The following is a 12,598-nucleotide window of genomic DNA, read 5'->3' as shown; positions in this document are numbered from 1 at the left end:
TGTACAGCAAGGGGATCAAGTTATCCTTACATGTATACACTTTTTTTTCCCCACCCTTTGTTCTGTTGCAACATGAGTATCTAGACATAGTTCTCAATGCTACTCAGCAGGATCTCCTTGTAAATCTATTCTAAGTTGTATTTGATAACCCCAAGCTCCCAATCCCTCCCACTCCCTCCCCCTCCCATCAGGCAGCCACAAGTCTATTTTCCAAGTCCATGATTTTCTTTTCTGTGGAGATGTTCATTTGTGCTGGATATTAGATTCCAGTTATAAGTGATATCATATGGTGTTTTTCGTTGTCTTTCTGGCTCATTTCACTCAGTATGAGAGTCTCTAGCTCCATCCATGTTGCTGCAAATGGCATTATGTCATTCTTTTTTATGGCTGAGTAGTATTCCATTGTGTATATATACCACATCTTCCGAATCCAATCATCTGTTGATGGACATTTGGGTTGTTTCCATGTCCTGGCTATTGTGAGTAGTGCTGCAATGAACAAGCGGGTGCACGTGTCTCTTTTAAGTAGAGTTTTGTCCGGATAGATGCCCAAGAGTGGGATTGTGGGGTCATATGGAAGTTCTATGTATAGATTTCTTTTTTTTTTAATTATTTATTATTATTTTTTTCCCACTGTACAGCAAGGGGGTCAGGTTATCCTCACATGTATACATTACAATTACATTTTTCCCCCAGCCTTTCTTCTGTTGCAACATGAGTATCTAGACAAAGTTCTCAATGCTATTCAGCAGGATCTCCTTGTAAATCTATTCTAAGTTGTGTCTGATAAGCCCAAGCTCCCGATCCCTCCCACTCCCTCCCCCTCCCATCAGGCAGCCACAAGTCTCTTCTCCAAGTCCATGATTTTCTTTTCTAAGGAGATGTTCATTTGTGCTGGATATTAGATTCCAGTTATAAGTGATATCATATGGTATTTGTCTTTGTCTTTCTGGCTCATTTCACTCAGTATGAGAGTCTCTAGCTCCATCCATGTTGCTGCAAATGGCATTATGTCATTCTTTTTTATGGCTGAGTAGTATTCCATTGGGTATATATACCACATCTTTCGAATCCAATCCTCTGTCGATGGACATTTGGGTTGTTTCCATGTCTTGGCTATTGTGAATAGTGCTGCAATGAACAAGCGGGTGCACGTGTCTCTTTTAAGTAGAGTTTTGTCCGGATAGATGCCCAAGAGTGGGATTGCGGGGTCATATGGAAGTTCTATGTATAGATTTCTAAGGTATCTCCAAACTGTTCTCTATAGTGGCTGTACCAGCTTACATTCCCACCAACAGTGTAGGAGGGTTCCCTTTTCTCCACAGCCCCTCCAGCACTTGTTATTTGTGGATTTATTAATGATGGCCATTCTGACTGGTGTGAGGTGGTACCTCATGGTAGTTTTGATTTGCATTTCTCTTATAATCAGCGATGTTGAGCATTTTTTTATGTGTTTGCTGGCCATCTGTGTATCTTCCTTGGAGAACAGTCTATTCAGGTCTTTTGCCCATTTTTCCATTGATTGATTGTTTTTTTTTTGCTGTTGGGTTGTATAAGTTGCTTATATATTCTAGGGATTAAGCCCTTGTCGGTTGCATCATTTGAAACTATTTTCTCCCATTCTGTAAGTTGTCTTTTTGTTTTCTTTTTGGTTTCCTTTGCTGTGCAAAAGCTTTTCAGTTTGATGAGGTCCCATGGGTTTATTTTTGCTCTTATTTCTGTTGCTTTGGGAGACTGACCTGAGAAAATATTCATGATGTTGATGTCAGAGAGTGTTTTGCCTATGTTTTCTTCTAGGAGTTTGATGGTGTCCTGTCATATATTTAAGTCTTTCAGCCATTTTGAGTTTATTTTTGTTCATGGTGTGAGGGTATGTTCTAATTTCATTGCTTTGCATGCAGCTGTCCAGGTTTCCCAGTGCTTCTTGATATTTAGACTATGGAATTCCAGATCAAAGAAATATAAACATTTTGAAGGCTCTTGATCTGTAAATTAACATCTTCCTTCAGAAAAATATGCCAATTTATTCACCGATCAGAAGTATATAGATGCAGTTCCTGCTGTGGCACAGTGGGTTAAGAATCCAACTGCAGCGGTTGCTACGGAGGCACGGGTTCGAACCCCGGCCCTGCACAGTGGGTTAAAGGCTCCATTGTTGCCACAGCTGTGGTGTAGTTCAGCAGCTGTGGCTCGGATGCCATCCCTTGCCCAGGAACTTCCATGTACCGTGAGTGTGGCCATGAAAAAAAGAGAGAGAGAGAAGTCTATGAAAATGATCAATTTTTTCACTTCTGCCTCCCCCGGGGGCTCTCGTGTTTAAATATTTCTATTTAACAGATAAAATATGTTATGTTAATATTTATGCTTGAACCAGCTTCCATTCCTCCTATCACAGAGATTATGTATGCTTAGGAAATTTAAAATTATTTTTCATTGAGTTGTGTAAAATTTAACCTACACATAATAAGATGATGAAATGCAAAATTATATGATTTATTTTTTGAAAAACTTACTTTGAAGGCATTAAAAGAGGCTTAAAGAAAAAATGGAAAGGAATAATGAGTTGAAACACTCTTCCTGCTCATGAAGGGAGCATAAACCCTACCCCTAAGGGAAAGGAAACACTGGGGCCAAGGCTATGCATGAGGTTAGAAAAGGCCTGCTGGAGGAAGTGGTGTTTAGGAAGACACTTGAAGGAGGAAAGGAATTAACAGGAGAAATGTATAGCTTGTAGCTGGTGTCGGGGGGTTGGGGTGAGGGTGGTCAAGTAGAGAACATTCTGAGCAGATAGAACCACTCATGAAAATGCTGAGATGTGTAGAAGAGTGTCCATTTTCAATATACCTGGAGTATATATTTGGAGGGAGAAGGGGCTGGAAATACAATTGGAGAGCTAGAAAGATGGTAGAAGTCCTTGTAAACCTTTTTAAGGATAGGAGGTCAATGAAAAGTTTTAAACATGAAAGAAAATCCCTAGATTTGTGTTTCCCAAAGGCTGGCTGGCTGGCTGGCTTTCTTTCTTTCTTCCTTCCTTTCTTTTCTTTCCTTCCTTCCTTCCTTCCTTCCTTCCTTCCTTCCTTCCTTCCTTCCTTCCTTCCTTCCTTCCTTCCTTCCTCCCTCCCTCCCTCTCTCTCTCTCTCTTTCTTTCTTTCTTTCTTTTCTGGCTACACCTGCAGCATATGGAAGTTCCCAGGCCAGGGATTGAATCCAAGCTGTAGCGGTGACCTATACCATAGCTGCAGTGCCACATGCTTTTAACCTGCTGTGCTGGGCTGGGGATCAAACCCATGCCTCTGCAGCCACCCAAGCCGCAGTCAGATTCTTCAACCCACTGCGACACAGAGGGAACTCCCCAAAGGCTTTCTCAATCAGCCACATATGGACAATCCCTTAAAATGAATTACCATACACTGTCTCACAGTCTGTGTTGAATCGTCACCCACTTTTATTTGCAGGAGGTGATTTTATGTACTAGACAAACTTTGGCTCTAATCCCTGCTGATCAAATAATATATTGCCGTATATTGACTCTTTGCTTCAAGGAGTCATTGCTTCTTTTGAAAATAGTTTTCTCTGTTTATAGCATCAATTCCAAAGAACATCTTTTTAAAACTGCATGAGAAACTTTATGTCATGATGAAAGGGAAAATGGGGACTTTCAACCTGTATCAATTCACTGGACAATTGACTGAAGAACTGCACAAACAGCTGGAGAATTTAGGCACTCATGGAACCATGGACCTGAATAACCTAGTAAGGTAAATCCATGCCTTATTGTTTAATGTTGTGGGGGGGGGGTTGGAATAAAAAAAAGTTGCACTTCAAAAAATTATCTGGTGGTCGCAAACTGTTATATTAAGAATGAGTAGACAATGAGGTCCTGCTGTACAGCACAGAGAACTATGTCCAACCACTTGTGATAGAACGTGATGAAAGACAATATGAGAAAGACAAGAGTATATAGATGTGTGACTGGGTTACTTTGCTGTACAGCAGGAATTGACAGAACAATGTAAATCAACTATAGAAAAAACATTTTTAAGTTAAAAAATTACCTGGTGAATTAATAAAGTCTCCCTAACTAGGCAATTAAAAGATTATATTAATATTTTAGATTCTAATTAGTGGGTAATTTTCAGTTAGCTCTCAATTTTAAGGCAAGCAAATAAGCCAGGATAATCATTTTAACACATTTACAATAATTTCTCCCTTGTCATTCCCTTTGGTACTCTCTCTTTTTTTTTTTTTCTTTTTTTCCGTCCTTTTGTCCTTTTAGGGCCACACCCGCGGCATATGGAGGTTCCCAGGCTAGGAGTCTAATTGGAGCTGTAGCCACCAGCCTATGCCACAGCCGTAGCAATTCGGGATTCAAGCTGCGTCTGCGACCTACACCACAGCTCACAGCAATACCAGATCCTTAACCCACTGAGCAAGGCCAGGGATCGAACCTGCAACCTCATGGTTTTTAGTTGGATTCATTAACCACTGAGCCACAATGGGAACTGCCCCTTGGGTACTCTCTTCATAGATTTACCTCTTAAAATTGTCATGCATCCATCAGAATTTCGATAAAACATTTCGTGCAGTTTGTAATTATGAGAACAAGAGGACATCAAGGGGACAGGGAAGAAGATAGAATCAGAAAGTAGATGAGAAGTGTCCAGGAGATTTGGGGGAGACCTGACAAGGTGTTTGAGGCAGTCGTCCTGGACCTCAGGATAGCCCAGGGCCCTCTGAGTGGGGAGGTACTGAGAGGCAAGTGAGGCAGGAAAGGACAGTGAGGGGAGCCCGGGAGCACTCAGCCCTGTTCTGGAACCTTTTGGCAGATATAAGGACTGGGCACAGGAGCGGTGAGCAAAATTCCCTACAGGCATAGAGGGATTCGGTAAATTGAAGTTACCAGTGAGGCATTTTTCCATTTCAGTGGGATACTGAGTTGCGGGAGTCAGGACTCACCTGTTCTGATTTGTAAACAGAACACTTAATATTTTGTTCGATGTCCAGAAAGAGAGAGAGAGGAAATAAAAATAAGAACAAAAACAAGCAGCCAAGCAGACTTTTAGCATGCCCAAGATCTACAAGAAAACAAAGTAAATTCTTGAATAACTTTGAAACTCTGGGGAAAGGAGATCCTGAGACATTTCGGTGAGGAAGAGAAGGTAAATAAAAATGGAATAAACCATTCTTGGTGTTACTAATCTGGGACATAGTAACGATCTCTGCTCTTTTGCTTAAATATCCCCAGTGATCATTTTATTCCCTTGAGGGAAAACTTACTGATGACAGATACTGTATTTCAATATGTTATAATTCAGAGTTGTAGGATCCTGGGAGATATTTGAAATTGGGTGGCTGATATCGCCCTTGATTCTTTGGTGATTTTTGGCCTCTGTCCAAAGGTACGGACTGGATCTCAGTTATTGTCATTGTTGGCTAAATAAATGCTTGTTGAAATTGTCTTGAATCTGTTTCTGTGTATCATCTCACATCGGTCGAGATCTGATAATATTTACTTTGAAAGTGTTTGAAAATCTTCAGATAATTAAGACCACAATTTCAGTTACCCTTCAGTTAACTTGACTGCGGGGAACAAATATTAAAACCTCTTAAGAGTGGCTTTTTCAGAGTTCCTGTCGTGGCTCAGTGGTTAATGAATCCGACTAGGAACCCTGAGGTTGCGGGTTCGATCCCTGGCCTCGCTCAGTGGGTTAAGGATCTGGCGTTGCCATGAGCTGTGGTGTAGGTCACAGATGTGGCTCAGATCCTGCATTGCTGTGGCTGTGGTGTAGATCGGCGGCTACAGCTCCAATTCGACCCTTAGCCTGGGAACCTCCATATGCTGCGGATGCGGCCCTAGAAAAGGCAAAAAGAAAAAAAAAAAGAGTGACTTTTTCTCCAAAGAATCTATCACGTATTATTCCCTACCCCTAGTAGATGGCTCTTCAGTACCGCCTCCCTTTGTATCCTGTGCGTCTCTTCTTTGATCATTGGCTCTGACGTGTTTCGTGTGTTTCTTTGTAGGCATCTCCTTTACCCGGTCACAGTGAACGTGCTCTTTAAAAAAGGTTTGTTTCCCACAAACGAGAGGAAAATCCGGGAGTTCCATCAGCACTTTCAAGCTTATGATGAAGGTTTTGAGTATGGGTCCCAGCTGCCAGAACGTCTCCTAAGGTAGAAAGTTGTATCTTGTATGAATGTCCTGACCACGCTCCTTTTGGCTGTTCAGACAATTCTCTCATTTCTTTGTGCTAAGCAGATATGACAGCAGTCCAAGTGGAAGAGACAGAAGCTTATTTGTTGTGACCAGTTAGGGATGTGAGTGTGTTTGTGTGTGTGTGTGTGTGTGTGTGTGTGTGTGTGTGTGTGTGTGTGAATTGAGGGAGGAACGGGAAAAGAGAGATGCATCATTTCCTTTTTTTTCTTATTTTGAGGAACAAAAACAAGACGGGGTGGGGGGACGATGAAAATGACGTGACGAACCTCTTTTGAAGCGCTTTTGATGCCATTTACAGCTTATTATTATCACGGTCATTGCTCCTGCAAAGAGCCAGGCCGCATCATCAAGTGTGACCCATGTCAGGATCAGACTTGGGGTCCTTATTCTCTCTGAGGCAGAAGTGGGCGTGGTCAAAAGCATTGCTCAGAGGTGACGCAGATGAAAGTTCACAAAGTCATTGGATTGCAGTGTAACACATTTATGTTTTAGTTTCTTGGCAGCTGGTCTACAATGACTAGTCCAAAAAAGGTGAAAAAACTCTTAGCCAGTTTGCTTTACCTCACTTAAGCCAGCAACCGGGCCCTCCTGCGCCTGACCACAGCCAGAGCAAAAACGTAGACCAAGCATGTCATGAGCCCTGTTTTCTTTCTTTCTTTTTTTTTTTTTTTTTGGTCTTTTTATAGCTGCACCTGTGGCATATGGAAGTTCCTAGGCTAGGGGTTGAATTGGAGCTACAGCTGCTGGCCACAGCCATAGCCACAGCAACGTGGGATCCAAGCCATATCTGCAATATACACCACAAGTCGCAGTAATGCCAGATCCTTAACCTACTGAGCAAGGCCAGGAATCGAACATGCATTCTCACGGACCCTAGTTGTGTTTGTTACCGCTGAGCCGTGATGGGAACTCCTGAGCCCTGTTTTCTTATTCAATGCCAATCCTTTAGGAATGTAAACATTTATTTGCAAAAGATACTAAAATGTTGATGCCTTGTCCCGCAATTTTCCTTGTGGACTAATTAAGTCTGAAGGTAGATTTCTCATGATGTTCCAGCTGAAAATGAAGAAGATATTTAGAGAAATCATTCACATTCTGTCAACATTGCCCCCTTTCTGCTGTGTCCCATGACTTCTAAAGTGCTTTCAAATTCATTTCTAAAATTTTTTTTTCCTCACCTAGAAACTGGTCAAAATCCAAAAACTGGCTTCTAGCGCTTTTTGAGAAAAACATTCCAGATATAAAAACATACAAATCTGCAAAAGATCATTCCCAGGTAAATATTTCTTAGTTGTTTTGCTAAATACATGAGATGAAAACAGTCATAAACTATAATGGTTAAAAAATAGTTGTGCTAAAAATCATGATATGAGAGAGATCCCACTTTGGTGCTAAGGGACTGTGTTGGAGATTTATATACATTGTTTTGTTATTACATCCTTACCACAGTGAGGTAGGTATTAATCCTATGCTACATGAGAAAAAACTAGGTGACAGACAACAAAATTAAACTGAAGTCTGAGATTTTATTGAGTCGTATATTTTACATTGGTTGTGTTAATGGTGATAGGTGGGAGTTATTGAAAATTGGACAAAGTCACTTTGTTCTTTTAAGAAAAAATTTTTATTATAGTTGATGTACAATGTTCTGTCAATTTCTGCTGTACAGCAAAGTGACCCAGTATACACACACACACACAGACACACACACACACATATATATGCCTTCTTTTTCTCACATTATCCTCCATCATATCCCTTCACAAGTGTTAGATAGAGTTCCCAGTGCTTTACAGCAGGATCTCATTGCTCATCCACTCCAAATGCTGTAGTTTGCATCTATTAACCCCAAACTCCCAGCCCATCCCACTCCCTCCCCCAACCCGCTGGCAACCACAAGTCTGTTCTCCAAGTCCACGAGTCTGTTTCTATTCTGTGGAAAGGTTCATTTGTGTCATGTATTAGATTCCAAATATAAGTGATACAATATGGAATGTGTCTTTCTCTTTCTGACTTGCTTCACTTAGTATGAGAGTCTCTAGTTCTATCCATGTTGCTGCTGATGGCATTATTTTTTTCTTCTTTATGACTGAATAGTTTGAGGCCACCCCTGCTAATTATATCTTTCTTCAAATGCAAGGAGATAGTGCGGTATAATGTAAAAAACAGGGCACCGAGAGTCAGTGTCCCAAGTATCCTGGATCTGTGGTTCCCCACTTGTGGTCCCTAGACGAATGGGACCACCATTGCCTAGGGATCAGTCAGTCAGAAACCCTGGGAACCTAGCCATCTGTGGTTCAATACACCTTCCAGGTAGTTCTGATGCTTGCTGAAGACTGGCTCTTGGCCCTGACCACTCATTCAAATCTCTGAAAGCTTTTAAAAACTACCTGATTCTCTAGACTCACCCTCAAAGACTGGGCTTCCTTTGGCCTGGACTGCCTGGGCTCAAGTCCAATCACCACTGCATGACCTTGGGCCTGGTACTGAACCTTTTGGCCTCAGTTTCCTTACCTACCTCATAGAGTTTGAAACTCAGTGAACCAATATGTATAAAGCACTTAGAACATGGTAAGGACTATCCAACAGTTTATCACTGTTATTATCATTGAACATAATCACTTCATATGTGTTAGTATTTAAGGATGATAGCAAGCATTTTTGTTGGCTTGTAGTTATGACAGTATGTGTTGTCACAGACAACTCTGCTTAACACTGGAGAGGAAGGTGACTTCAGAAAAAAAAAAGGAGTGTATGAATGTTTTGGGATCTCCCTCCTGAAAAAAAGGAATAGTGAGCCATCCTAGAATGAATGCCCTTTGCTGACAAACTATGTTTCAGCTAAGGATTCTGTGTTACAAAGAGATCCAGACAAACACACATTTTGTTTGCTTTATTTTTCAGGAGTTAGAGGTAAAGGCATGTGTGTATAGAAGTTGTGCTCAAATAGATTTGTCATCTATGAGCCTAGAAAACAGGGTTCTTAATGCCTGGGTTAAAACTCTCCACTGACAGTACTTCTCGATAGCATTTCTTTTTCTTACTCTGAAGAAATGAGGCCCTTTATAGGTATCCTGACTCCCTATTTGAGTAAAGACAAATTTTGAACTTTGCTGGAGCTAAACCAGTGTTTTCGATGGGGACAGAATTCAGTTTGCACACTCCTGAGCGCTATTTTTTTAAACTTTAAACTTTATTTTTTTTTAATTTTTAAAATTTTTTTGCTATTTCTTGGGCCGCTCCCGTGGCACATGGAGGTTCCCAGGCTAGGGGTCGAATCGGAGCTGTAGCCGCCAACCTACACCAGAGCCACAGCAATGCGGGATTTGAGCCGCATCTGCAACCTACACCACAGCTCACGGCAACCCCAGATCCTTAACCCACTGAGCGAGGCCAGGGACCGAACCCGCAACCTCATGGTTCCTAGTCGGATTCGTTAACCACTGCGCCATGACGGGAACTCCTAAACTATATTTAAAAAAAAAAAAGTTTGTTTCTGTTTTTCTCCAGCACAGTTCACATAGAGTGTATGTTTTTCTACCCACAGTTTTCTTTTTAAATGTACACTGAAACAGATAAAAGATTCTCTTGTCTTTTAGTGCCTAAATAGATTTTAATGGCCTAGTTAAGCAAAAGACTGGCAGAAATTTTTCAAAAATATTATATACACACTTTTATCATGTCACAATTTTATCACATTTTAACATGAGTGATTTCTCCCATGTTATTCTAGCTATATGCTAAACTAGTATTTTCATTTAAAATTAAGACTATGCCACAGACTAACCTATCAAAAGAATAAAATACATCTATAGGATTTTTCATGAGCTATAGATCTTATACCATAACAGCTTACGTTGTAAGTTTGACAGAAACCAGTAATACATGAAATTTATGCTTAAATTATTTTCACATTTGCTAATCCATTATTACAAAAGCAGGAACAATAAGACATCACTGACATTTATGATGTGCTTACTCTGTGACAGGCATGATGTTACCCATTTCACCAAGTCATTGCTCATTTATTTTTCACAACAACTTTAATATCCAGAATAACTGGGGGTTAGTAAAACCAGAAAGCTGAGGATCAGAGTGGTTAATCACTTTAGAAACATCACACGCCTTTGTAAGTAGTAGCAACAGTCTCTCATCATGTATTTTCTTTGATAGTGATGTAATAGCTATTTTCCATGTTGTAGGATCTGAAGGAAACCCACTGCATTCAGGTGCATTCAGTTCTGTAAATCTCTGCTCTATGAGAGTTAAGGGGCAATGTAGCCTAGTAGCTAGGAATGTTGGCACTGGGACTGGGGCCAGATTTACAGGAAATCCCAGCTCAGCCACCCACAAGCTATATGTCCCTGGCAGAGTTCCCTGACTTAATCGTGAAATGGTGACAATAAGAGATCTACTCCTTGGAGTTGTGGTGAGGAGCCAATGCTTAAATCCTTGTGAAGCTCTTAAAACAGTACTTGGCATTGCAGCACTATTCACGATAGCCAAGACATGGAAACAACCTAATTGTCCATCGTCAGATGGATGGATTAAGAAGATGTGGTATATATACAATAGAATATTACTCAGTCATTAAAAAAGACACACTAATGCCATTTGCAGCAACGGGGGTGGAACTAGAGACTCTCATACTAAGTGAAGTAAGCCAGAAAGAAAAAGACAAATACCATATGATAACACTTATTTGTGGAATCTAAAATATGGAACAGATGATCCTATCTAAAAAGAACAAACAAACAAACAAAAGAAACAGATCATGGCCAAGAAGAGCAGACTTGGGGTTCCCAAGTCGGGGAAAGGGGAGGGAGTGGGATGGATGGGCATTTGGGGGTTTTTTTAGATGCAAACTCTTATATTTGAAATGGATGGGCAATGGGATCCTTCTGTACAGCACAGGGAAATGAGTGTGATTGGGTCACTTTGTTGTACAACAGAACTTGATGAAATGTTATAGATAAACTATACTTTAATAATAATAACAAAAAACAGTACTTGGCTTAGAAAGCAGAGACTAGGCATTAGCTACCATTATCTCTGTTGCTTGAGTTATGTAAGATTCAAACTGCACAGGTAACTTCATGAAAATGTTGTAGTGTCTGAATTTCTTCCTCATGATGAAGGCAAATCTGGGAAACCTTCCAATGAAGCAAATGCTTTCATGGAATTTGTGTAATAACTTGAGAACAGCCATAGTCGGTAGCCTTGGATGGTGCCCTGATCTGACCTGGCACCGTCCACGTCAAATGTCAGTTCTCTGCATGGTTTTAGAGTATTGCAGTATTTATAATTTACTGGTCTGGCGACTCCCTTACCTGTGATGTGTAGGCTAAGAATTTGCATGGCAGGTAGGGGTAGGGTTTTCTTCCAAACATGTTTCTGTGTTGCTTACATTTTCCCAAGAGCAGAGATTTATTTTAGAAAATTAAACATAACATTTGTCAAAATGGTAATATGTAGTAGGTTTTGTTTTATGCACTTTATAGGCAGTAACTCATTTGATTCTCACAACAGTCCTGTGAGGTAGGTATACATCATGACCACTTCATAGATGAGGAAATTGAGACACAGCTGAAAGTAACTTGCTGAAAGTAACTTGCCCAAAGTTACCCAGCCATTGAATAACTAAGCCAGGCTCCAATTCTGCATGTAAAGATCTTAGGAGTGGCCATTTCATCCTCCCACCTAGTAAAACACTGAACAGACCAAAAAATCAACAACTCCTCCTGGATCTATAGAGAGAGAGGACCCAGGGCAACCTGCTACCCCCAACACTGGAGAGACCAGCAGGCAGATGCAGGGAGTTGACCCTTCCCAGAGCAGATCCGTGAGCTTGGAGACTACTTGGGAGCCTGTGCCAGGGTGGGAACACCTGGCTGTAGTGAACAGACTTCTGGAGGCTCCATGCAGACAATTCTCAGTGTTAAAAACTCCGTGAGACTCAGTCATGGGGAGGAGCCTCCACAGTTCTGTGAAAATTACCCACAAAAGCCGAACCAGAGAAAAATCCTCCCCCGGGCTTCTGATAGTGAGGAGGGGAAAAGGAGCAAGTTTGAAATGCACCAGAGCACCCCATTCTCCTTAACCAGGCCTGCCTTCAGGGGAAACTAATTAAACAGAACTTAACCTGCTGGGAGATTATCAGAGCCTAACTGACCTGGATAAGAGGAGTGTCCAACTGCAGCCATCTCTCAACATTCTCTCCCACCTAAGTGGAGAGAAAAAAACTGAGAAACACTTGTGAAGTTCACAGTCCAGAGGCACAGGTTTATGAAAAGACAGACCTACGCATAGGACTGTTAAATGCTTCCCCTCTGCTCACGTCTCATCACCCTGTTACTAAGACCTATTTATGGCCATTCTTTTTAC

General features: G+C 41.1%; 1 protein-coding gene across 4 annotated transcripts in view; it reads left to right on the top strand.

Annotated features, from left to right (window-relative positions):
• LOC125135574 (24-hydroxycholesterol 7-alpha-hydroxylase) overlaps window positions 1-12,598 on the top strand; it is an 81,000-nt gene that overhangs the window by 8,266 nt on the left and 60,136 nt on the right. For all 4 annotated transcript variants that reach the window (XM_047795837.1, XM_047795841.1, XM_047795836.1 and 1 more), the window contains exons 3-5: window positions 3,584-3,758; window positions 6,022-6,171; window positions 7,397-7,490. In XM_047795837.1, the coding sequence (XP_047651793.1) occupies window positions 3,584-3,758; window positions 6,022-6,171; window positions 7,397-7,490 (419 nt within the window). The remainder of the gene's footprint in view (window positions 1-3,583; window positions 3,759-6,021; window positions 6,172-7,396; window positions 7,491-12,598) is intronic.

Source organism: Phacochoerus africanus, chromosome 9, assembly GCF_016906955.1.
Source record: "Phacochoerus africanus isolate WHEZ1 chromosome 9, ROS_Pafr_v1, whole genome shotgun sequence".
Lineage (NCBI taxonomy): Eukaryota > Metazoa > Chordata > Mammalia > Artiodactyla > Suidae > Phacochoerus > Phacochoerus africanus.
Note: the sequence above shows the minus strand (reverse complement) of the source record. Positions and strands in the feature narration are given on the sequence as shown.